We start from the raw sequence: 26,810 nt of genomic DNA on the forward strand, positions 1-26,810 counted from the left end.
ATCAGGAATAAGCACTCCACCAACTTGATTTATTCACTCTTCAGCAACCAGGTATCGTCTGGTCCCCGTCTGACCGTCCATTCATTAGCTGAGCCCTATCTTCCAGCCCCAAGTCTAAGTCCTGTCTCCTCCGCAAGGCCTCTCTGTCCGCAAGATTGGTGAGTCCTTCTGCCTTGTATTCCCGTAGTGTGTCCTATCTGTACTCGGTATGTGGCACTCGGAAAACAACCTGCCGTTCTTTCATGTGTGTTTGTACCTTTCCGACTGGATCCTTAAGTCAAGAGCAGATCAGAGATAGTGATTTTTTGTGCTAAGGCCTAGCACAGTTCATAATTAAGAAGATAGCTCCCTGAACTTCCAAACCAAGACTGGCCTCATGACCCTTCTGGGGCAGCCTCTCCCCACTCCCTTCCACCCCTCATTCCTGCAGCCGCACCAATCTGTCCGTAGGCCATGCCAATGAGACGGTCATTCACCAGCTTATCAGTCTTTGCGTTCCTTGGAGGCCTCTTCATGATGTCACTCTCAGCTGACTCATAAGCCAAGGAGATAGCAGGGACCTGGAGGATGGAGGGTGGAAGCAACAGGGAACCCACAGTTCAGGAGGAAACTCAGGGAAGTCACTCAAGCTCTGCCCCCTGCCTGACATAGATTGTCCCAACTCAGTCCGTTTCACAGGAGTTCCACGAGCTGGGTCCCAGCTTGGTCCTCACCATGTCAGTGCCCAGGTCAATGCAGAGGATGGTTATGGTGCCCAGAGGCAGGGGGATGCCGAGGATGATGAACATCAGGAAGGGGGTGATCTCAGGGATGTTGCTGGTCAGGGTGTAGGCGATGGATTTCTTCAGGTTGTCAAAGATCAGGCGGCCTGGGAAAGATGGTCAACCTTCTGTGAGCAGCACAGAGACATCACACCTCCCACAAACCAGCTCCTGGGCAGAGAGGCCACTACAAAGCAGTGTCAAACAGTCCGTGAAAGGGTCTTGGGCCGTGGCAGCCCGAGTTTTGTTTCTAAATTGTGTGACTGTTAGTTAAAGCCGTGATTTAAGCATGTCAAATTTGTATACTCTGCGTTCTTGGATTCAACATGGCTACTATCATCTGATCTCTGAAAATCAAGCAGGCTGGGGCCTGGTTAATACTTTGAGATGTCTGAGAATGCCAGTATAAAAGCCCTAAGAAGATTAAGGCTGGATTTGCAGCAACATGGCTGGAACTAGAGATTATCATACTAAGCGAAGTAAGTCAGACAAAGACAAATACCATATGACATCACCTACATGTAAAATCTAGAATATGACACGAATGAACGTATTTACAAAGCAGACAGACTCACAGACGTGGAAAACTAGACTTAGGATAATCAAAGGGGAGAATTACGTAGGTATAAAACTGAGTCACTCCACTATACACCAGAGACTAACACAATGTGGTAAGTCAATTATACTTCAATTTAAAAAAATTAAGGCTGAAATGGAAAGAGCCTGGGCGTGGGTTCCAGTTGCTTTTTCTGCCATAACTAACTTGTGACCTTGGGCACCCCTCACCTCTCCGAGCTTCATTCCTTCTGCATTGCAAGATGGCTTAAATCCTTCCATGACAACCTTTTTAAAAAGTGTCACCTCTCCTTCCACTCCCTGCTTCACTTACTTTTTTCCATTGCACTTGTCTTCTTTTATTAACTGTTCAGTTGATTTCCTATCTATCTTAATTCAACTAGAAATTAAGTTACCTGAGAGCAAGGAGGTGTCTTTTTACTCCCCATTGCTGAATCCCCAGCATCTAGAATAGTGCCTGATACATGGTTGATGCGCAAAAGTTTATTGAATTGAGTGGACATACAATACTGAGGATTATACAAGATCTCAATACTGAGGATCATTCACGGTTTCAATATAATGTTAACCGTTATTATTATGTGGATTGTAATAGGTTTTAATTCATAGCTCCAGACAAAAATCAGGGAGCCCAGGAAGCAGAAATCTGGGCTTCACCAATGGGAATTGTCTCTGTGAAAGAGGGGACTTGATTTGGCTCAGTCAGGTTCCAAATGACCTTGATACGTCAACATCATTCAGACAACAGGTTGCCTGAAAGTCCTCCTGAAATTGTGAAGTATAGAGTAGTCTTATGGATATGGCTACACCCTGAAACCTACAGTAGAATCCTACAGTAGAAACCTACATCAGATTCAAGTAGGGTCTCCTGAATCTCCGTGAGAGAAACAAACAAACTATGCTGCCCTGGGGCTGCCTAGACAATCTGGACTTTCCTCCCATCACATAAAGGTTCCACATAGTGATGGTCTAAGGACCAGCTGAATCCAATTTGCAAAATTGTGACTTACAGTGATTTTTCCCAGTGTGTGCAGGAGGTTGGAAGATGGGCAAAGGAAATGAGAATAATGTGCATCAACTCTCACCTGAGTCTGAGGGCCAAGTAAGTCCCTACCCTGGGCCCCCAGCTTCCTCACCCTCCTCCACGCCGGTGACGATGGAGGCAAAGTTGTCATCCAGCAGGATCATGTCGGCGGCCTGCTTAGACACGTCGGAGCCGGCGATGCCCATGGCGATGCCGATATCCGCCTTCTTCAGCGCCGGGGAGTCGTTCACCCCGTCCCCTGTCACCGCCACAATGGCCCCCTGGGGGAGGCACAGAGGGAGTGAAATAACACTGTATCAGGTTCAGGCCCCGTCCCAAAGGTCAGCTTGATTTCATCATCCCTTGTTTCTTGATGTGGCTTCTTGGCACTTCCTTCTCCTGCACCTCCTGAGACAGCAAAACTGTCAGGGAGCCCCCAGATAGATGCCTGTCTCAGGGGTTCACAATCGGATGCTCTCTGGCTCCTCCTCCAGCCCAGCCCACATGTTGCTCTGCTTGGTTTGGGGCTGGGTGACTTCCCAAGCCTCCTTGGTCTCCCTTACCAGCCTCTGACATCCCTCTACAATGATGAGCTTCTGCTGGGGCGAGGTCCGAGCGAACACAATCTCAGTGTGGTTTTGGAGGATCTCATCAAGCTGCTCAGGGTTCATATCCTTTAGTTCTGAGCCATGCACCACAATGGCTTGGGCGTCCCTGAGGAAGAGGAATTTCTAAAGGTTAGTTCCAGGTACTGAGAATTCACCAGGCATCCTGTACCCTCAAACTCATCTTTGCTATAACCTGCATGTTTCTCCTTTCAGCCCCATCTCCTCAACTTGTCCCCAGCCGTGAGACTGGCACACTGTATCCTCACCCCCCACCTCTCCCTCCCTCTTCTCTGCCTTCTTCTTTGGCCCACCTTCATCTGAAAACCTACTGACACAGTCGCTTGGTCATTTTCCTATTATGTTTTACCTACCTACAGAAAGAACCTCAGAAATCTTTAGATGGTGGAGCAAACTAAGGATGGAGGGGGGAAAATGGTATATCTAAGTTCTTTATGGGGTCTCACCTAGGATTGACCTTGCTGACAGGGATCTTGAGCCGGGCAGCAATGTCCTCTGCTGTCTCAGAGCCCTCTGAGACGATGCCCACACCCTTGGCAATGGCCTTGGCTGTGATGGGATGATCCCCTGTTACCATAATCACCTGGGTTGGGAGAGGAGGGAAAGAGAGCAGAGTCATCTTCAGAGAGGCTCCCAGCCCTTCACCTCTCTCTCCAAGAGCTAACAGATCACTGCTGTTATTCCACAGGGGTTTAAGTAGCTCATTCCCGAGAACTTGGGCTGTCAGTCAAAAATCTTGCTATGCTAGCTTCAACCCTTGGGAGGGGGTCAAGGCCATCAGACCATAAAACATAGGACAAATTGGACTCTGCTGCTGCTGCTGCTGCTAAGTCGCTTCAGTCATGTCCGACTCTGTGCGACCCCATAGATGGCAGCCCACCAGGCTCCCCTATCCCTGGGATTCTCCAGGCAAGCACACTGGAGTGGGTTGCCATTTCTTTCTCCAGTGCATGAAAGTGAAAAGTGAAAGGGAAGTCGCTCAGTTGTGTCCAACTCGTCGAGACCCCATGGACTGCAGCCCACCAGGCTCCTCCATCCATGGGATTTTCCAGGCAAGAGTACTGGAGTGGGGTGCCATTGCCTTCTCCGGTTGCCCATGAATAAATCAGGGATTTGAGTGTATTTACTATATTCAGATGGAGAAGGAAATGGAAACCCACTGTTGTATTCCTGCCTGAAAATGACAGTGGACAGAGGAGCCTGGCAGGCTACAGTCCTCGGGGTTGCAAAGAGCCTGACGTGACTCAGCACGCACAAGCACACTATATTCAGAATTTCATGTATTGCTCCAGAAGCTATTCTGCCTCTTTTTTTTTTTTTTTTTAGTTATTTTATCTTTTTAATTGGAGGATAATTGCTTTACAATGTTGTGTTGGTTTCCTCCATACAACAACCCAAATCAGCCGTAAGTGTACATATACTCCCTCCCTCTTGAATCTCCATCCCACCTCCCACCCCATCCCCCTCCTCCAGGTTGTCACCAAGCGTCAGGTTGAGCTTCCTGTGTTATACAGCGGCTTCCCACTAGTTTTTTATATGGTAATGTAGCTACTTCAAAGCTACTCTCTCAATTCGTCCCACCCTTTCCTTCCCCTGTTGTTTCTCTAAGTCTCTTCTCTGTGTCTGCGTCTCTATTCTTGTTCTGCAAACAGGTTCATCAGTATCATTTTTCTAGGTTCCAAATATATGTGTTAATAGACAATATTTTTCTCTTTCTGACATACTTCCCTCGGTATTACAGACTCTAGATTCATCCACCTCACTGCTGCTGCTGCGGCTAAGTCGCTTCAGTCGTGTCCGACTCTGTGCAGCCTCAGAGACGGCAGCCCACCAGGCTCCCCCGTCCCTGGGATTCTCCAGGCAAGAACACTGGAGTGGGGTGCCACCTCACTAGCACTGACTTAAATTTGCTCCTTTTAACGAGTGAGTGATATTCCATTGTATGTATGGACCACAACGTCTTTATCCATTCATTTGCTGATGGACATCTCCATTGCCTCTATCTCCTGCCTGTTGTAAATGGTGCCGCAACGAACACTGGCGTACCTGTGTCTTTTTGAATTATGGTTTTCTCAGGGTATATGCCCCGTAGTAGGATTGCTGGATCATGTGGTAGTTTTATTCCTAGTGTTTAAAGGAATCTCTGTACTATTCTCCATAGTGCTATCCTTCCTTTTTGACCTCAAAGACAGAAGCACCTACCATCAGAACAATCGCAGCAAAGGGACGTCTGGAAGAATCCATCTCCCTAGCAAAATTTCATCCAGACCCAGTGCATTCTGATCCTCACTCTACCCCTCTTCTTCCCACTGCCTCCTTGGGCCCCTGGGTTCTGGCCCTTTTCCTGGTACCTGGGCCCAGCCCCAGTCCTATCCCTTTCCTCCCCAAAGATCAGGTGCCCACGTGTGTGGTCTTCTAGCCTTCTGTTCTCCTAACCCTCCTCACATTGTCTGTGTGTGATGGCTTGTCTGTCTCTCTCCTCTGCTGGACTGAGAACTCTCAGACAGTGGGGCCATGCCTATGATTCATGTTAAGTTTCCAGCTTAGCATAATTCCTAGCTCAGAGTAATCCATCAACAAGCAATTATAGAGTGAAGGAAGGATCGCTTCCTGGGAACCGCTGCCCGTGGTTCCCAAGTGCCCTCTAAGCACATAATTCTCAGGCTTTGGTGGGAGGGAAAAGGGAACTATCTGACTGTGGCTGAACTAAGAACAGAGGTCCTGGAAAGGTCAGTCTATTCACTCCCAGAGCATGGAAATAAGCCTTGAAGGGGTTTTCCCATGAGCCCTCCTCATTCCATACTGGCACTGCTGGCTTGCTGGATGAAGTGCTAACTAAGCTGGGATTACCAGGGACTCAGGCAAGGTGCACTATGAGCAGTTCCCCCCCTCATTGCTTTCCAATGCCCTGGCTCGGTTGTGGGGCGCTGGGGCCTCACAAAGCTCGGCCTGTGGGGCGCAGGGAGGATGTAGGAGGAAACCGCAACCAAAGATTCCAGGTGTGGTTCAGACTGAGCTCTCAGTGATGGGTTTTTAGGCTTACCGTGCCCTGAACATTTCCCAGTAGCTCATTAATAATGACGTGTAAGACAGTTGTCATACCTAGGCCTGCCTCACCAGAACTACTGTTCTACAGCAGTTTCTGGAAGTACCACCTCTATGCCAGCCCGGAGAAATAAAAACAAAGTCAGTCACCCCAAGAGTGAGTTCCTAGGACACAATTTCACAGAACATTGAGATGCATTCACATAATAGAAGAGAATGGCTCCCTTCAAAATAAAAGGCATCTAGTAGTTTCTGGTGGAGAAGGCAGTGGCACCCCACTCCAGTACTCTTGCCTAGAAAATCCCATGGATGGAGGAGCCTGGTGGTCTGCAGTCCATGGGGTTGCTGAGAGTTGGACACGACTCAGTGACTTCACTTTCACTTTTCATGCATTGGAGAAGGAAATGGCAACCCACTCCAGTGTTCTTGCCTGGAGAATCCCAGGGATGGCAGAGCCTGGTGGGCTGCCGTCTATGGGGTCGCACAGAGTCGGACACGACTGAAGCGACTTAGCAGCAGCAGCAGCAGTAGTTTCTGGAATTCGTCAAGTACTAAAGGAATTTCATGTTTCACTTCTTGATGCTGTCTGTACCTCTGGTGTTCCCACGTACTCTTGCAAGCTGCCTTCCTTGTTCCCTTGGGCCCTCTTCCCCCAGATCAGACCCATTGAGAGAGAGCTTCCAGCGCTGGTGACCTTAACTTCAGGTGCTTGCTGCTCAGCTGCAGTTCTTAGAGGAGGCTGAATTCATAGCCAGGGCCAAGTAGCCTCATACTGTTAAGGGCCTCAGGTAGTGGCAAATATGATGGGATAATTTTTTTATTTTTAATGATTTGGTATTCTTTATTTAAAAAAAAATTTTTTTCATTTTATATTGGAGTAGAGCCAATTGGCTTCCCAGGTAGCTCAGTGGTAAAGAACCTGCCTGCCAATGCAGGAGACATAAGAGACGTGGGTTCGATGCCTGTGTCAGGAAAATCTCCTGGAGAAGGGCATGGTAACCCACTCCAGTATTCTTGCCTGGAGAATTCCATAGACAAGGATCCTGGCAGGCCACAGGCCATGGGCTTGCAAAAGAGTTGGATAGGACTGAGAGATAACAACAACATAGCCAATTAATAATGTTGTGACAGTTTCAGATGGACAGCAAAGAGACTCAGCCATATATATACATGTATCCCTTCCCTGCTGACTCCCCTTCCATAATGGGATAATTTTATTTCAGTTTTCTTTTTTTTTTTTTTTTTGGCCATGCCACACACAGCATGTGGGATCTTAGTTCCCCAAGGAATCGAACCCACACCCCCTGCATGGGAAGTGTGGGATCTTAACTACTGGACCATCAAGGAAGTCCCTTATTTTAGTTTTTTAAAATCATTCATTCCTAAGGCCTGAACACATGACTATCTGAGAAACACCAGTCCCACCGTCAATTGTAAAAAAAAATTTGCTGCCACGCAGCTGTTATCCAGCCTCTTTCAACAGCTTCATCACATCCGTCAGCTCTGCGTCAACACCACTTTGGAGTTAACCTTGGAAGGTTCTCACCGCTGGGACAACACTCTATATTGTGTGCTTAGTCGTGTCCCACCCCCTGTGACCCCTGGCCCGTAGCCCGTCAGGCTCCTCTGTCTGTGGGATTTTCCAGGCAAGAATACTGGATTGGGTTGCACTTTCCCTCTCTAGAGAGCTTCTCGAGCCAGGGGTCAAACCTGAGTCTCCTGCGTCTCCTCCACTGGCAGTCAGGTCCTTTACCACCGAGTCACCTGGGAAACCCAACCCCCTGTTTAGCCACTACACTTCATCCTCCTTGAAGGATGGCCTCCTGTGCACATCTTATACTCCCCTATAGGGAGAAAAGGGAGTGATGCAGAATTCCTCACCAAGCCGGCCAAGCTTCTGTCAGCTTCAGGTCCAGAAGAGGTAAGAAATTAAAGTGTAAACCTATGCCCAGAACAAGAACGGGCCCAGGAAGCACCAGCCTTTGTGCTTCAGGTGCCAGCTCCAGACCCGCCCGAATCCCCTGCGGACCGTTACCTGCCACAGCTCGCTCGGCCTCGTGGGCCATGAGCGGGCCCTGCGCCGGCAGGCACCCTGACTCAGGTCACTTCTTGTCTCCGGGGTGGGCCTCCCCACCTGTGGACACGATTATAGCTCTGCTTCTTGCTAGAGATCCATAAACTCCCCGATGAAGTAAACTTTCGACCACCTCCATAAGAGCTATACTTCTCATCCCAGCAGCCCCCCTGGAAGCTGAGAAAATGCAAAGGAACCCCTTCTCCATTTAGCTACCATAGTATGATGCTGTAGATCTGTGGAGGACTATCAAGACGGATGGTTACCCTGTCCAGATGTGTTACGATGAAGAACTGTTCCACCCCAAAGCATCCGGTAGTAATCAGGGAATTCACTCAGAGTAGTTTCCGCTATCCCTTCCTCGGTTCCCACTGTAGTGACCAATCACTGTGCTTGGCATGACCCAGACTGCTCAGAGACAAACTGCCAATGGTTAAAGGTCAAGAGGAAGTCAGCTCTGACACAGAGCATCCAGTTCTCCTTAAATACTTCCAGCCCCACCCCAACTCCAACCTGCTCTCCTAAATATTCTCCTAATAATATCAAGTGTGAGCAGAGATGACAATACCTAATCTATGAAGATGTGTAGAAGTCTTAGAATTTGACCTTGGAGGGAGTTCCCTGGTGGCCTAGTGGTTAGGATTTGGTACTTTCACTGCAGTGCCCTGGGTTTGATCCCTGGTCGGGGAACCATCCCGCATGCCAGCCAAAATACAAAACCACACAAACAAGCAGCAACGAGTGATAGAATTTGACCTGGGAAAGTGGAATACAGAACATCTCAGAATTAGAAGAATTTTGCTGCTGCTATTCCATGAAGTCCAAAGTCCTCTTCTGACTGAAAGGAAGTTCCCATCTCTGGGTTTGCTCTCCGCTGGGTTTGCTCTTGGACCACTTCATTTTAAGCTTCTAGCTTTTGCTCCTGGACATATACCTATTACGGCAGCTGCTCACCCTGAGTCAGATCCATCGAGGGCCCCAGCTCTGTCTCCCAATTCTCACAAGTGTCTGCTCCAGGACCCCAGCCCACCTGGCTTCACCCTTTTGACAACCCACTTAGCAGTACATTTTTATGACATTTTCTAGCACTTTGCTATTTCCAGTGTGGCTTGCAACCAGCAGCAATGGCATCACCTAGGAACTTGTCAAAAATATAGCATCTGGGGGTCTTCTGGACTTACAAAAAAAAAAAAAAAAAGGATTTGCATTCCAATAAAAGCCCCAGCCTATTCAATGCACATCAGTTTGAGAAGCACTCTCCTAGGGCTTAGGTTCTCAAACCTGTCTGCACACTGGAATCTCTAGGAGACTTTTGAAAAATACAGATACCTGGCTCCCAATCAGAAACTTGAAGGAGTCTGGAGTGTGGCCAAGGCATCAGAGTTTTAAAGCTCCCCTGGGGATTCTGTTTTATTTCATTTTTTAATTTTATTGAAGTATAGTTGATGATACATAGATGAACAATGTTGTGTTCATCCCCTGGTGATTCTAATTTAAGACAGGATTCTAACTACAGAGGGCACACTATAAAGTTCTCTCTTAAGACTAAAACTTATAAGCTCAAGGAAGCAGAAATCAGCTCAGTTAAATGAAGAACCTACTCTGTCCAAGATTTCCTATGGTTGATCCAGGTTAGGATAGGTGAGGGGTGTCTGGATTGCTCCGGCACTTACCTTAATCCCAGCACTCCGGCACTTGCCCACAGCATCAGGCACAGCAGCTCGGGGAGGGTCAATCATGGAGATGAGCCCCACGAAACAAAGGTTATTTATGGGAAAGTTGATTTCACTGGTGTTAAACTTGAATCCCTTGGAGTAAGTGTTAGGCAGATTCAAGAAGCAGAACCCTGAAGAGGGACAGAAGAGGGGACCAGTAGTCATTCCTCTATGTCTCTACCCGCTTGCCCCAACCTCCTAGATTCTTCACCCCACAAATAATGACAGTTTTGACGTCACTCTGCAGAGGCTTCTCGCACAGCCGCCTCACCTAGCACACGTTCCCCGAGACCTCCCAGATCCAAGTAGGCGTTTTGGAAGGCGTCCTTCATTTCATCATCTATTGGGTATTCCTGCCCTTTCAGAAGGTAAGTAGAGCAAAACTCTAAGATCCTCTCAGGCGCCCCCTTCATCATCAGGACATGGGCCTGGGAGCTGTCTTCCCTCAGGTGGATGGACACCTAGGGAGAGGAGAGGAACCTTCGATGGAAGGAGAGCACGAGGGTTGGGTCAGAGAAGCAAAGTTAAGCTGTGTCATACCTCCATTTCCTGTGTCCCCTGACCCAACACAGCCCTCCTTCCTGCAGTCATATCTGCTCTTTGGTTGAGCCCCTTCCTCCTTTGTAGGACCCCACAGCCTGGTATTATTTGCACACGAATCTCTGTTATCTTCTTAGCCATACTTGGAGCTAAGGGCAGCCCAGGCACTCTGTTCCCCTGGCTTCCTCTCTGCCTGAGTGGCTAGCGAGCAGAGACAGCAGAGTGAACAGGAAAGAAAGCTTAGAGTCGAACACCTATGTTCTAGGACCAACAGGAAGGCTTTCTTAGCTTTCTGGCCTCAGGTCTGTCCATTTAACCTCTGCAAACCTTAGCTCCTTTGAGAAAACGTAAAAGATCTGCGATGCCCACTTCATTTGGCCTTTATAAAAGAGAGAGAGTATTAATGAAGACTATATTGAAAAACACTGACAGTTATTTACCATGATTGGTTGAGCCTGAAGGATGGGATTAGGATGAATAATAATAGTAGCATTTATTGAGCACTTACTATGTGCCAGGCATTGTTCCAAGTGCTTTACGTGAACCGTCATTTTAACCCTCCAGTTACTTCCCTGTGAGGTAGGCACTATAAAGTTCTTTGTTTTATAGATGACAAAACTAAGATTAAGCTGTGTCCAGAATCACATAGCTAGAAGGTAGAAGCAATCAAGGGAAGAATCCAAATAGACTGACTTTAGAACATGCTCTCTTAACCAGTCTATGTTCTAAATTCTTTGTTAACTCTGTCATTGCGTATTTGGTGATAGTCTACTTAATACTTATGATTGTTGCTTCATCTTTATTAACACTGTCTTTATTTTTTTCCTAAAAGAGTAAGGGTATCTATTCACTTTGAGTTACCAAACTCTTCAAGCATTCTGATTTGTTTGCTGCTTAAAGCTCAACATTCAGAAAACGAAGACCATGGAATCTGGTCCCATCACTTCATGGGAAATAGATGGGGAAACAGTGGAAACAGTGTCAGACTTTATTTTTTTGGGCTCCAAAATCACTGCAGATGGTGACCGCAGCCATGAAATTAAAAGATGCTTACTCCTTGGAAGGAAAGTTATGACCAACCTAGATAGCATATTCAAAAGCAGAGACATTGCTTTGCCGACTAAGGTCCGTCTAGTCAAGGCTATGGTTTTTCCAGTGGTCATGTATGGATGTGAGAGCTGGACTGTGAAGAAGGCTGAGCACCGAAGAATTGATGCTTTTGAACTGTGGTGTTGGAGAAGACTCTTGAGAGTCCCTTGGACTGCAAGGAGATCCAACCAGTCACCAGTCCATTCTGAAGGAGATCAGCCCTGGGATTTCTTTGGAAGGAATGATGCTAAAGCTGAAACGCCAGTACTTTGGCCACCTCATGCGAAGAGTTGACTCATTGGAAAAGACTCTGATGCTGGGAGAGATTGGGGGCAGGAGGAGAAGGGGACGACAGAGGATGAGATGGCTGGATGGCGTCACGGACTCGATGGACGTGTCTGAGTGAACTCCGGGAATTGGTGATGGACAGGGAGGCCTGGCGTGCTGCGATTCATGGGGTTGCAAAGACTCGGTCACGACTGAGTGACTGAACTGAACTGAACTGAAGTCGCTTCAGTCGTGTCCGACTCTGTGTGACCCCATAGGCGGCAGCCTGTCCCTGGGATTCTCCAGGCAAGCACACTGGAGTGGGTTGCCATTTCCTTCTCCAGTGCGTGAAAGTGAAAAGTGAAAGTGAAGTCGCTCAGTCGTGTCTGACTCTTCGCGACCCCATGGACTGCAGCCTACCAGGCTCCTCTGTCCATGGGATTTTCCAGGCAAGAGTACTGGAGTGGGTTGCCATTACCTTCTCCGAAACAATATGGAGATTTCCTTAAAAACTAGGAATAAACCTACCATGTGACCCAACAACCCCACTACTGGGCATGTATCCTGAGAAAACCATTCTAAAAGACACATGTACCACAGTGTTCACTGAAGCACTATTCACAACAGTCAGGATGGGAAGCAACCTAGATGTCCCTAGACAGATGAATGGATAAAGAAGCTGTGTACATACATACAATGGAATATTACTCAGCCATAAGAAGAAATGAATCCAAGTCAGACCTAGTGAGGTGTGGTGGCTTCGAATATTTTTATGTTCATCTTTGGGAATGATAAATAAACTATTTTCCACATGTTGCCAGTAAAATTTGTATAATCGCATCTTTGGTAATTTTATTTATATGTTGAATGTACTATTATTTTGTGTTTATGATTTTTTTTGTTGTTTACCAATAAACAGAACACATCTCCAAACCGAAAAAAAAAAAGAATATATTGAAAACCGTGAAGTACAACAGTTAGCCATTCTAGCCCCCTGGCCAATCTCCTGGAAACATGACGCGTTCCCTGAGAGGGGACTGGGGGTCCCTGTGGCTCAGTCGTGGAGCAGAGGGCATAGTCATGAAGGGAGCCTGAAGGACAGAGACCAGTTTCAGTTTTCGTTTCCCTGTGATCTGATCTGAGCAAAGGAGCTATTTCTGATGTTCCTCTAATGATCGACAGGAAATTCCTGCTACGTAACCTGTCGGGTAACAAAATCAGCACATTGGGAGGAACTGAGCCTGCAGTGCTGAGGGAGCCAGACCGCACTGGCCCAGGGAGAAGCCAGATGGGAAACCTGGGTGTAAGATGTAGTTACAACAGCTCCTCGGGAAACTTTCCAAAAACTATTTTATTCAAAATATGCTTAAGCAGTTAAAAGGGAAAACCTTAACTCACATAAGCAGAAAGCTGTAAAAAAAAAAAAACAATTTAAAAGCTTAATTTTCTGAGCACTTAAAAAAACCCCCTTTGCTGACTATCTCCAATAGGAGATGATTGGAGATGACAGCAAGATCTGCTTAAGCTGGTAATTTAGTCACACACACACAAATCACAACTTAATAGAAAATTACAGATGAAAAAGATGGGAGAAACTGGAAATGTCAGAACTGAGAAGCTTCTTCCTTTCATTTCAGTCTCAGAGAGGGAGAGAGACCAGGCCTTGCAAACGACCAACAGGCTAAGATGTCCCTTGCATATCAGGGCCTCTGACTGCCCCGAGAGCAGAGAGCAAGCCGATAAAGCAGCTTGTTTATGGGTAGGGAGAGAAAGGAGTCAGAGGGGTTTTCTTGGGGCCCCAGGCAAGCCCCACCAGAGTTGGCGGCTTGCAGACTGGCCGAGCACACTTGGTATAGGGGAGGATTTTGCTGTTTGAACTTGATACTCATTAGCTCAGAAAAGGCTTCTAACAGTCATCTAGGGGAAAGATTGCTATTTTGTTAGACATCCCAACAAATGTCATAACTATGTTTTGCTTTTATTTTGAATCTTGTGGAAAGAGAGGTACCTAATTCTTTCCAGTTGAAGGCTTTAATTGGGCCTTGCCAAGCACAAAATTCCTGTCTGGTTAGTGAGGCCACTAAACATCAGGAAAAAATGGAAATAGGTTTGCAGTCTGGGCCGAAGGGATCTATCTTATTTCACTGATGAAAAGCCAGTTGAGACAAAAAACCTACAGGTCTGTTTCTTAAGCTTTTACTTGTTCAGCATTCAATGTGAAAGTGTAGGTAATTTGTTTTTAAAAGATCTATATAGCTTTTATTATGTTGTTGTCATTTTTAGTTACAAAAATGTTTTTCTTGTGACAAAAACTTTTAAGATCTATTCTTTTAAGCAACTTTCAAATATAAAAGTATGGACCACTTCACGAATTTGCCTGTCATCTGGGGGCCATACTAATCTCTGTATTATTCTAGTTTTAGTATATGTGTTGCGAAGTGAGCCCTGTTACATGTTTTTAAGACTCAAAACCCAAAATGACTTTTGGGAGTCTCATTTCTTTTCTGTTATCCACACCTGAATGACCTTTGCGGTATTGCGTGAATTTAGAGAATTTCACTATTCTAAGCAAATCAACCCTTAGCTGCTAGAGCTCCCACCCCAACGGCGATGCTGCTGTTCCCTCCTTTCCACCAGAACCCCTCCTAAAAGTGTGCCAGTGTTCCCACATAGGAGGGAAGTACTGGGTTTCCTGTCCCTCTCATGAAGTTTACTGGGAGGGCTACCACTGTCCCTCCCCAAGCATTTCCCCTTCTCTTGTCACATCTCCCTGGATCACGGACAAAATGACCCTAGAAAAGCAGCTTCAAAAATAGTCAGAAGAGCCCTGCCCACCTACCTGATGGCAGCTGCTAGAACTGCAGGCATGGAATGAAAAGAAATATTTGATGACTTGTGAGATAAGGTACTCAAGAAAGTGACTGACAAGTCTAACATATTCTTCAGCAGCAAGTCTCACAGTTGCCACCGAGACATGCAGCCAGCCCTTGCTGCCTGTGGACATTTCAGAGAGGACTTCATGACTAGCTCTCTGCACACTGATGTAGCCTCAAGACTGCTTAGGGCTGAACGCCTCTTCCTTTATCATCTATGTCTGCCTTTTTCTGTTTACCACTTTCCCTTGGGCTTCCCTGGTGACTCAGGGGTAAAGAATCTACCTGCAATGCAGGAGCCGCAGGGGACTCAGGTTCAATCCCAGGGTTGAGGAGATCTCTTGGAAGATCTCTTGGAGTGGCAACCCACTCCAGTATTCTTGCCTGGGGAATCCCATGCACAGAGGAGCCTGGCGGGCTACAGTCCACAGGGGTGCGAAGAGTCGGACAGGACTGAAGCCACTTGCACACCAACATGCACGCACTTTCCCTTGAGGTGAGCCTGCCTCCTAACTGGGGTGCCAGTTACACACTGTATCTTGTTCTATAGCTCAGACATAAAGGCAAAGGTAAAGCTCCCCCTTGCTCCAGAGGACGAGCCCGTCCCCCACTGCTCTTTCCTACCTTGGTCGGTTCTGTACCTGGTACTTGGTGGTGGAATTGAAGGGAATCTCTGCCACCTTGGGGCTTTTCTCTCTCATCTCCTTCACGGAGCTGTAGGACTGCTCGATGAACTTGAGGAGCGCTGACTCCGAAGCATCTCCTGTTGTTGTCCGCTGCCAGGATAGGGTTGGTATAATAAGCCTGGGAGGCGTGGCCCCTGGGCTTGCCGATGGTAGCAAGGAGAGGGACAGAATGGGGAGGGCTGCTGGGGGCCATCACCCAGGGCCAGGAAAGAGAGATTGAGGCTTACATGCTGGACACTGAAATCCCCTCTACCCGCTTGGGCCTGACACCTTAGCTATGGGAAGGCTCTCCTCATTCGCCTTAAAATCAGCCCGGTTGCAGAGGCCAGCAATTTGGGCCAGGATAAACCAGGTGTCAGAGCTCTTGGCAAATGGATTCCCTGAGAAGAGAAGAGAACTGTGAGCAGGGCGGGGAATGGGAGAGTTTAAAGCAGGGGGTTATTCACCTCCCGTTCAGCATCCAGACACTCCTCAGAGACAGCTCCTCTTCTCCAGGCCTCCTGGCTCTCCTCTCACTCGCCAGCTCTTTCCTCACTGTCTGGACTCAGCACGCCCTCTCAGCTACCCATCACGTCTCCCACATCCTTCCACTCTCTGACCACCAGCGCCACCAGTCACCAACCAGTCTGTTCTTCACTGGTGTCGGCCTCGTAGATGGTCTTGTCGAACCACAGGTGGGCGACAGTCATGCGGTTCTGGGTCAGGGTGCCCGTCTTGTCGGAGCAGATGGTGGAGGTGGAGCCCAGGGTCTCCACCGCCTCCAGATTCTTCACCAGGCAGTTCTTCCGAGCCATGCGCTTGGCTGTCAGGGTCAGGCACACCTGAGGCCAGGAGGGGAGCGGCATTAAATGAAGAGGAGAGCTCTGCCACCCACAGCACTATGTGGTTTTGGAAACCTGATCGTTTTTACTGCTCTTTTAATTTTTGGTACTTATTTCCCTTTCGTTGTCACCTAGCCTTTAGAAATCCCATCTGTGGCCACAGTAAAGGAAATTAGGAAAGTGATTCCGGTTTGGTTTGTACTTTATGGCAGAGTTTCAAAAAAAGAGTGCATTCCTTTACCAGGGTATTGTAGAGAATGATCTCCTATTCCTTCTAGAATATTCCTTTCCCCCTTGATCCTTTCATCTTTTCTCTTCCACAGCCTCTTCTCCATTCAAGTTCAGGCCACACCTCTTTCTCAAGTCCAGTCTTTCCAAGGACCACGTTGAGGGCTAACCTTGGACTGTAGTATAAGATGCTATGGGTGGAGGAGGGTTGCACCAATAGTTTAAAGAAAGAATGAAGAGGAGAGAATGACAAAACTGAGAAGGACTGTTGCAGCGCTGAAAAGGACTTGAGAAATCACTTAAACCAGAAGATTTTTGTTAACCATAATTCAAGTGAAAACCAGGCATGTGGCAAAGTTATTTTAAAAGCAAATAAATTCTTAGGCTGTGGTTATGTACAGAATTTGCACAGTGGAATTTTTATTTACATAACATCATGAGTCCTGATGTTTTTGTGCTAGTCCAGCCACACCCTGGATATTGTTCTCATTTCCATTTTAAGAAGAATATTGATAATGGAGCGCAGGCCCCAAACAGGTATCTGACATCATGTCACAGATAGAAGGGCTAAGGGAAAAGGGATTCTTTGACCTCCCCACCTGCAGAGTTTGAGGGGACATAATGGCTACTGCAAAAAAAGGGTAGGTTTGTAGAAGACAGAGAATTGACTTATTTTGTGTTCCTTCAGATGAGAAAACTAGGACCAAACAGAGAATCATATGTCTATTCAACATAATGAAATCTAACTAGAGCAATCCAGCAATGAAATGAAGTCAGATAAAAGAGGGGTAGGCTTCCCATTACTAGAAATCATCATCTTTTACAGATTTTATACAGGATATTTGGCATTAGTTGAAAGGTTGAATTTCTGTGAATTCTGACGTCCTTACCAGTAAGATTCTATAATCCTAATAAATTGAGGCCCTGGAGTGCAGCGAGTTGGCCAGGTTCACCAGCCAGTACACCCAGGACTGGAACTCCCTCTGGGTGATTTATAATCTAATGCTTTCTGCATCATAACTCACTTCTTTTCTCATTAAAGAGAGAAGGCACCAGAAAATACGGGTGGAGGAAGTCAGCGTAATTTGGGAACTAAATAATTTGGCATATGTGTATGCACTGGAGTACTCTGCACTTGAGAGACTCAGCCACAAAGGCACATAATAGTGATTTCATTTCCTTGGGGGCAGTTTGTCTGCTTTGGAGCCACCCTCCACTCTGGTTACTCACTGTGACGGTGGCCAGCAGCCCCTCAGGCACGTTGGCCACAATGATGCCGATAAGAAAGATGACAGCCTCCAGCCAGGTATAGCCCAAGATAAGCGAGAGCCCAAAGAAAGTGACCCCCAGGAAGACGGCCACCCCTGTGATCAGATGGATGAAGTGTTCGAGCTCAATAGCAATGGGGGTCTTGCCCACCACCAGACTGGAGGTCAGTGAGGCTATACGGCCCATCACGGTGGAGTCTCCTGTGGCGATCACAATACCTTGGGCTGAGCCTGTGGATGAAGGGGGAAGTCTGAATCAGGAAGGCTGTTGGATTTGGTTCCTACATAGAAAAAAACTGTCACTGGTCAAAAACAAGGGTCTCTGAGCGGTTATTACGTTCTGCTCTCTTTACGTTTCATTTGTACAAGTGAGGGGCTCCTAGTCCGAAAAATCTCAAGATTCCACAGTTCTCCAGAGATAGCCAATTTTATTGCCTAACTGCCTTCACCATCAAGGTATTCGTCTTTGTTGCACTTAATCTAAATATCTCCTATTGCCTGCATGCTTCTCATTTTGTCCTCGGCAGCTGAAGAGTTTCTTGAGCCCCAGGAATAGCCGTTACCCTTCTGCTGGAATCCAACATTCCCAAACCCCCCATCCTCTCACCCAGGGCTTCTCAATTTGCCCCCAGGACTCATCTGGCAGCATCTGGAGTTGAGCCAAGATGGGAGGGTTACTACTGGCACCTAATGGGCAGAGAGCAGGGTGCTGCCAGATATCCTGGCACTCAGAGGACAGCCCTCCTTTCCCTGCCAGCTAGAACCACTGCTCAGTTGTCAGAAGCACTCTGCCTGCAGCCCCCTCCCTACTTAGCTGGCTGGAGCCAGTCTGACCCCTGCTGGCTGGCACAGGCCATAACAGTGGGGCTTCGGGGCCCTAAGTCAGGAGCGAACTTCACACACAGGATGTGGAACACTCGGGTATGCGGCTTGGAATGAAGGGCCCCACAAAGCTCTCTGCTTACAATAATTCTTCCTGCCTTACCATAATGACTGAAACTCCTACCATTAAAGTTACAGTCAGAATCACCCAGAAAAGCAACATATTATAGAGATAGCTCTTATTTTTTAATCAGAAAGACTCATGCCTGAAACTTCAACTTTTCAACATACTAGCTGTTTGCTCTGGGGCAAGTTCAAATTTCTAAAGTCATTACCCTCTCTTGGGATGCTGAGGAGAAGTTAGGGCTTACTTCAGGAGGAGAATGAATTAGCAGGGCTGAATAATTTTCTTCCCTTCTATGCTATTTTCAGCTCATGGAGCACAGTCCATTCACTACATAGAATAAAAATAGCTACAATTACAGGGCACTTAAAATGTGTTAGGCCTTGTGCTAAGCATTTTATATGTATTATCTTGTTTAACCCACATAAAAATTTATGGACCAGTGACTTTCAGTATCATCATTGTTCAAATGATGGCTTTGACCTTTTATTTAAGATCATACAGCTCTCAAGTGACAAAGAAGGTAGACTATTTACTGGCTATTACATTCCTTACTACTTTTAGATGATAGAGAGTTCTAGAAATCTTTGTTTCAACCTTTGCTTCTTTTCTTTTTTTTTGGCATGTGAGATCTTAACTCCCCAACTAGAGATCGAACCTGTGCCTCCTGCGGCGGGCTATCGGAGTCCTAACCACTGGACAACCTTAGGTGACCACCATTAATCTTTACTTTTGAATCTAGGCTACTTATGATTCGACATTCACCTTCCACACAGTTGGTGGAGAAGAAGCAGATGTTTTGGGTCTCCAGAGGGTTCTCATTGGTGAACTCAGTGGAGCGGGACTGGGGCTCTGACTCTCCTGTCAAGGATGAGTTGTCCACCTGGGATGGGAGAGAGGAGAGTCATAAAGCGAGGATGGAAAAAAAGACTTACACAGATGACACATCTTTTTCTGCCACCAGCATCATCATTATTGACACGCAGACAGGAACATAAGCTTGCACACCACTGGAGCCTCAGATCTGCTCTTGTGACTTCTCATGGTTCCAAGTAAGACGGTAACTTCATTAACTGAGCCCAGGCCACCGCCGTGCTCGGAGACCACACTCGGCCTCTTCCGCAGCGTTTCACACCCCCTCACCTTACATCCTTGTGAAGAGATAAGCCGGATGTCAGCGGGGATCCGGTCCCCACCCTTCACTTCTACCAGGTCGCCTAGCACCACTGCGCTTACAGGGATCTGAAACTTCTCTCCACCTCGAATGACCAGCGCTTGCTGTGGGAAGACAATGTAGGGTTCATTTCCAAAGCTCTTTTCTCTTTCCCATCCAGTTCCTGGTCTCCTGTCCTCTGATTCCCACGATTACTCACCACATCATTTGTGCAGATCACTTTGGTAGGTTGCAAATTCTTACCATCACTCTCTGCAGGGCCTTTTGATGCTCCTCCCACTTACACCCCATGTAGGAATGGGGTTTATCTCTTCATTTCTACACTTAGGTTCGACCATTTGGCTTGCTTTGGCCCATAGGACATTAGCAAATGTAATGCAAGCAGATGCCTAAAAAATGCTTGCACACTGGGGCTTGCCCTCTGTCACCATATTGAACAGGCTCAAGCTAGCCTCCTGGAGGAAGAGAGATTATAAGGAGAAAGGCCCAGATGTCCATGACATCTCATCTGAGGCCCCAGACACGTGAATGAGATCATCTAAAACCATCCAGCACCAGCTGAGCTCAGCCCGGATCAGAAGAACCGCCCAGCCACAGTGAGAAGTATGATATTTGTTGTTTTGAGCCTCTATGCTTTTAGGGTGGCTTACTAGGCAGCAGACACTGATAGGCTCCAAACTCCTACTTCATTCTACCAAAACATTTCCCCCTGAACTCTTACCCAAGGAAGAAATTAAGTTCTGTTGACATCAAAGGGAGAAGATCCTGGGCTAAAAGGCTAGAACACGACCATGTCATTGGGAAAATCTGGAGCTTGTCCCTCTTCAAGTTTCCAGCCCTGTGCCTAGAAATGTCCTTCTGCCATCATGTTTTCCAGGCTCTTTAGAAAGGTTTTATTTGAAAACAATCTAAACTTTCAGAAGAGTTGCAAGAATAAAAATTGTACCAAGAACACCTATATAACCTTTACCCAGATTCACCTGTTAACATTTTACCCTATCCGCTTTGTCATTTCTTCTCTGTCTCTACATGTGTGTATGTGAATTCTTTTTTCCCCCAAACTATTTGAGGGCAAGTTACATACATCATGATCTTTTTTAAAAAATATTACCTTTTTTGATGTGGGCCATTTTTAAAGTCTTTATTGAATTTGTTACAATATTGCTTCTGTTTTACCTTTTGTTTTTTTGACTGTAATGCATGTGGAATCTTAGTTCACTGACCAGGAATCGAACCACACCCCCTACTTTGGAAGGTGAAATGTTAACCACTGGCTGCAGGGAAGTCCCCACATAAGTCATGATCTTTTATCATACGTACTTCAATGAGCATTTCCCAGGAATTAGGCGAAGGAAATGGAAATCCACTCCAGTATTCTTGTCTAGAAAATTCCATGGATAGAGGAGCCTGGTGGGCTACAGTAGTCCATGGGGTTGCAAAGAGTCAGACATGACTTAGTGACTAAGCATGCAAGCATAACAATTACGGTGTTAAATAACCATAAAATGGTTATCAAACTCAGTAAATTTCACATAGACACAATACTTTCATTTGCTGTCTGCATTCCAGTTTTATCAATTGACCCAATATATCCTTTACAGCATTATTTTCTGCTCCAGCATAGGATTTGGTCTAGGGTTAGATACTGTATTTAGCTCTCATGTCCATTTAGCCTCCTTTAATGTGCATCACTTCCATAGCTGTTCTTTGTCTTTAAGACCATCAACATTTGAAGAATCTGCCTTCCCCAACCCCCTGTGCCTCCAGCTTACTTTTTGGGGGATAGAACCCAATAGATTTGAGGTTTCATATTATGCTCATTGGACTTCCCTGGTGGCTCAGACGGTAAAGAATCCACCTGCAATGCGGGAGACCTGGGTTAGATCCCTGGGTGGGGAAGATTTCCTGGAGAAGCGAATGGCAACCCACTCTAGTATTCTGGCCTGGAGAATTCCATGGACAGAGGAGCTGGCCGGCTGCAGCCCGTGGGTTCGCAGAGTCAGAGACCACTGAGCGACTAACACTCTCACTTTCATTATACTCATTAGATTCAGATTATGCATTTCAGACCAGACAACTTCAAAGGTGATGTGTTTTTCTCAGGGTACTTTTAAGGCCAGACAGGACAAAACTTAAATGAATTCACTCTCATTATCAGCCTCACACAGTCCACTCATGGTAGAGTACAATTCTTCAAGGGAATAAAAGGCATATATTTGGCTGCATTCTAACACATTCTCTCACTAGATCCTTCCATATGAATCCTACCTGAGGTACCATGTTCTTAAAAGATTCCATGATCTTGGAGCTCTTGGCCTCCTGATAATAGGAGAAGCAGCCAGTGATGACAACCACGACAGTTAGTACAATGCCCAGGTACAGCTGCAGGTAGGGAAACCAAGGGCTCATCAATAGGTTCTTTCCTCCCTCTTCATCCTCAGAAAGTCAGTTTGCAAAGGTAATAGCCATTTCTCTAGGTGGAGGAAACCATGAGACTTGGCAGGAGAGCGCAGGGGTTGGGCAGAGTCTGAGACAGCCTGGCTCTTTCAGCTTCCTGCTGAAGGAACCCCGAGCTACAGTTTGGAGCCAGCAGAACTCCAGATCCGAGGAGCGTCATCTCTTCCTCTCCAGAAAGGCTACGCACAGGGAGAGGGGGCTCGTGAGGGAGATGGACAGGAAGGAGAGAGATTAAAATTCTGCGAAAGAGAATGGACAGCATATGCTTTGATGATCAGTCGGGAGCATAATCAAAGGAGAACAAGTTTCTAGAGATAGCTCTGTATCTCAGGGAGCTGAGTCAGAAGCTTTCTTTTTTCTTTTTTTGGCCACACCACATGGCTGGCAGGATCTTAGTTTCTTGACCAGGGATCAAACTCATGCCCCCTGCAGTGGAAACACCGTAGTGCAGCGGAATCCTAACCACTGGACGGCCAGGGCATTTCCAAGATCTTTTTTTTTTTTTTTTAAAGAGGCTTTCTAGATAAAAGGGAAACCAGGAGGAACCAAAGCTCTCTTAGCAACCCCTGGGAGTATATTGATTTGGACCTGAGGACTTCAGGAGTGCTAGGCTGCTGAGTAGAAGAGTGGCAGGGGCTGAGCAGAGACTAGGCAGCGGTGGTTGAACAGACTCACGTTGTCTTCGGTGGCGTCCTCACTGAAATACCGCTGGATGCCGAAGGCCACGAAGCAAAGAATGGCACCAGTCCACAGTAGGAGTGAGAAGCCGCCAAACAGCTGCTTGCAGAATTTGACCCATTCTGGAGTGGTAGTGGGAGGGGTCAATGCATTGGGTCCGTCTCGAGCCAGGATTTCCTGCGCCTTTTCAGGGCTGTGGCCCTGTGTGGAGAAGAAACAGGGAGGAAGGGAGACCCATTAGAAGAAAGCAGCTGTCACAAAGGAGAACCTAGCTTCAGAACTCAGACCTGCCATTTATAGCCCCAGGATAAGTCTAGAGACCAGTGAAGTTCTCTGAAGGTCAGCCTGGAAGTTCTTCCTACATAAGTGGGATTCTAAAACTTGCATTACAGAAGGGTATTATTTAGCCTCCTTACATAGGAAGGATTTTCAGTTTATGGGTTGATTCACAAATCTTTTGAACACCTGTCTTGGGATGGGTACAACAGTAGAGTACTAAACTGAGTGAGACTGATGTGGAGATGCATATAAACGATTTATAATACAGTGTGCCAGGCTAATGGAATGAGGAGATACAAAGCATACGCTTATAACATACAGACATCCACACTCTGATTCTTTAACTTGGAAATACCAAAAAGCAAACAAGCAGCTAGATACAGGAAAGTGTAGATCCTCGCTCTAGCCTGGTGCATAAGCTTGGGTGCTTTTTCCTCTGAGTGACAGTGAGACCAAAACCTGCTAGAGGATTGTAATAAAAAGAAGAAGAAGAAGAAAGTAGCTCTCTTAAATACCCATCAGCCACTCCCCAACCTGCCCTGGAAAAATACAATTTAAATAAAAACAGGACCCGCCTCCTATGCTCATCTCTGGTTATCAGAGGGTCACCCTAAGACCCTCCAATGAAGAGATTCTAGAGCTCAGAGGAACTCACATTTCCAGGGCTTTTGTTTATTTGGGATCATTGTATTAGTGGTCAGAGTAGAAACAGCAGCAGTGAAGTGACAGCAGAGGTAATATATGGTTTTGCTATTAAACCAGCAGTTCTCAAAGTGTGGCCTGGGGACCTACAGGGTCCTGAGATGCTTTCTGGGCAGAGGGGAGCCAAACAATTTTTTTTTTTCCTTTTGGCCACAAGTAGAGCCTTAACCACTGGATCATGAAGGAATTCTCAAACAATTTTCATAATAACACTAAATTGTTGTTTGTCTTTTCACTCTCATTCTCTTGAGTATATAGTACAATTTCCCCAAGGCTATAGGGTACATGATACCACAACAGAGTTAATGCTGAAACTATGTGAGAATCCAGCAGTCTTCTACTAAAAAGCTAGATGTTAGATTTGCAAAAATGTAAAATACCACTATTTTTTTTGCTTTGAAAAGCAGTTGACATAAAAATATTTGTACTAATAGATGACAGCTTTACTCTTACAAATGAATTAGGAAATAATTTTTCATTTTCTTAATTTTAATTTCTAATATGATAAATACAGATGATGGATATGTGCTGTGCTTAGTCGCTCAGTCGTGTCCAACTCTTTGCGACCCCATGGACCGCAGCCTACCAGGCTCCTCTGTTCATGGGATTCTCCTGGAAAGAAGACTGAGTTGCTCTTTGGAAGGAATGATGCTAAAGCTGAAACTCCAGTACTTTGGCCACCTCATGCGAAGAGTTGACTCATTGGAAAAGACCCTGATGCTAGGAGGGATTAGGGGCAGGAGGAGAAGGGGACGACAGAGGATGAGATGGCTGGATGGCATCACGGACTCGATGGACGTGAGTCTGAGTGAACTCTGGGAGTTGGTGATGGACAGGGAGGCCTGGCGTGCTGCGATTCATGGGGTCACAAAGAGTCAGACACAGCTGAGTGACTGAACTGAACTGAACTGAACCGATGCCCTCCTTCAGGGGATATTCCTGACCCAGGGATCCAACCCGCATCTTCTGTGATACCTGCACTGCAGGTATATTCTTTACGGCTGAGCCACAGGGAAGCCTGCTAGATGTAACCCTCGTAAGCCAGAGCTCCTTGGAGTCCTTGATAATCTGTAAGAGTGTGAATGGGTCCCCGGGACACAGGTTTGAGACGTGCTGCCCTAGTCCATCCTATTCTTTGCTCTAATCCTGAGCTCTCTTTGGAGCAGTTACCATTATCATCTTTTTCGGAATGTGTGTCCTTGGTGAGGTGCAAGTTAAGGGTCAGAACATTGACCTTCAAGTCAGGGGCTAGGTTTCCAGCTCTGCCTTTGTCCTGGGCGCCTCAAGGTCGAGGATGGAGAGCCTCTGCCTCCCTCAGGGAACTCCTCCACTCACCCTGGTCAGGTCCACAGAGTACTTGGCGCTCAGCTCATCTAAGGTTAACTTGTGGTCATCCTGAGGAGAGAGTACAGTCACTGAGGGACGGGTGGTGACACGTCATTTCCAGGGGAGTCGTTTCTGGGGAAGAGGGGAGGCGCTGGCCCGCGTGATGAAGTCTCAGGGTGCGATGTGAGAAGGCTGAGGGCTGGCAGAGACTTCGGAGGGCAGTTTGCCAGCACCCTCTTCAGCTGTTCTCACCATGACTACTTCCTTCTTCAGCTCCTCCATATCTTTCTTCTTTTTTTTCCTCTTCATTTTTTTTTTATTCATCGTAGGACTGTTTGTGGGTCCTGGGTTTGGATTCCGTTCATGAGGTGTCATGGTTCCTTTTTTCCCTCCAAGCCCCATGGTTTTCCCTGGATATGGCTGCCCCAGATCAACTGGTGGGAAGAAAGCAAAGAGAGTGAGGAGTGTGAGGGGACACAGGAAGGAGGAGACTGGGGAGAGCGGCTCATGGAAGGGGGACCAAAGGAGGCAGGCAGGGAGGGCAGCGGCGCGGAAGCCCTGGATGGGGTCGGGGGAGGCCTGGAGGGGTGAGAGGAGCCTGTGGCCTAAGTTACAGGAAGGAGAAGGGGTAAGGAGAGGGAGCCGAGGAAATGAAGCGTGGAGCGTGTTATGTGCCTCAGTGCTGAAGATGGTACAAGACCCTGAGCAGGTAGTAAGTGCAGTGGGCTTCAGAGTATGCTGGAAGCCCCCCAGCCCCAGCCCCCGTGGCTCCAAGGCAACGCCCAGGCCTGTGGTCACAAAGGCCTCTGCAAAGTTCTAACCCAGAATACACAAGTCTTAGTCCCTGGCAACAATTGGAGCAGGTTCTGCCGCAGAGACAATTGTAGTCTGAAAGCAAGACTAGTGCAAGGTCCCAGCCTGGTCCTGCCAGCTGCTGGGACCCAGAGGTACCCCAGATAGCTGACTCAAAAAATAGAGTACGCAGTCTGTATGTGAGTGTGCTTTTCCAGAAGCGCACTTCCCACCGACTTTGATTTTGAGCTTTTGGTTATAGGAAATCAGATAGCAGGTTAGGTCAGACTTTGGACTTTTGAATCAGTCCTGGCTTTGAATCCTTTCTCCTCTGCTTACCAGAGGAGTGTGGCTTTGGTTAAGTTACCTAACCCCTTTGTGCCTCTCTTTCCTCATCGCTAGAGGGGGATACTATCTACATTGTAAGCTGGCAAGAGTAAGGATTAAAGTCGGGTGCTTCATGTAAAGCATATCTGATATACACAGTATGTGCTCAACATATGAAATGAAGTGAAAGTCACCTACTCATGTCTGACTCTTTGCGACCCCATGGACTGTAGCCTGCCAGGCTCCTCTGTCCAAGAGATTCTCCAGGCAAGAATACTGGAGTGGGTGGCCATTTCCTTCTCCAGGGTATCTTCCCAACCCAGGGATCAAACCCTGGTCTTCTGCATTGCAGGCGGATTCTTTACCCGCTGAGCCACCAGGGAAGCCCTCTGCTCAACATATAGCTTGAATTAAATGTTTATGAGTCTTATCTGTCACTTAATGTACAGCTCTTCTCAGTGAGACTGAAAATACCCTTTCCATGTGAATACCCTGTATTTCCTCATGACATATTTATCTCTTTTATTCACCTTCAT

At 46.9% G+C, this 26,810-nt stretch overlaps 1 protein-coding gene and 1 pseudogene across 1 annotated transcript in view; both read right to left on the reverse strand.

Moving 5' to 3' along the window:
• Positions 1–25,629, reverse strand: part of ATP1A4 (ATPase Na+/K+ transporting subunit alpha 4) — a 33,812-nt gene extending 8,183 nt beyond the window's left edge. Inside the window, exons 1-17 of the mRNA XM_040230126.1 lie at positions 25,408–25,629; positions 25,165–25,224; positions 22,846–23,049; positions 21,982–22,095; positions 19,683–19,817; positions 19,305–19,422; positions 17,556–17,824; positions 15,899–16,097; positions 15,547–15,656; positions 15,232–15,366; positions 10,093–10,282; positions 9,780–9,952; positions 3,434–3,570; positions 2,925–3,075; positions 2,474–2,642; positions 714–868; positions 437–560 (exon numbers count right to left, since the gene is read on the reverse strand). Coding sequence (XP_040086060.1) covers positions 437–560; positions 714–868; positions 2,474–2,642; positions 2,925–3,075; positions 3,434–3,570; positions 9,780–9,952; positions 10,093–10,282; positions 15,232–15,366; positions 15,547–15,656; positions 15,899–16,097; positions 17,556–17,824; positions 19,305–19,422; positions 19,683–19,817; positions 21,982–22,095; positions 22,846–23,049; positions 25,165–25,224; positions 25,408–25,557 — 2,593 coding nt within the window. The 5' untranslated portion in view covers positions 25,558–25,629. The remainder of the gene's footprint in view (positions 1–436; positions 561–713; positions 869–2,473; positions 2,643–2,924; positions 3,076–3,433; positions 3,571–9,779; positions 9,953–10,092; positions 10,283–15,231; positions 15,367–15,546; positions 15,657–15,898; positions 16,098–17,555; positions 17,825–19,304; positions 19,423–19,682; positions 19,818–21,981; positions 22,096–22,845; positions 23,050–25,164; positions 25,225–25,407) is intronic.
• LOC120857111 lies at positions 14,067–14,163 on the reverse strand (annotated as a pseudogene).
• Positions 25,630–26,810: the final 1,181 nt, after the last annotated feature.

Source organism: Oryx dammah, unplaced genomic scaffold (genome assembly GCF_014754425.2).
Source record: "Oryx dammah isolate SB20612 unplaced genomic scaffold, SCBI_Odam_1.1 HiC_scaffold_28, whole genome shotgun sequence".
Classification (NCBI taxonomy): Eukaryota; Metazoa; Chordata; class Mammalia; order Artiodactyla; family Bovidae; genus Oryx; species Oryx dammah.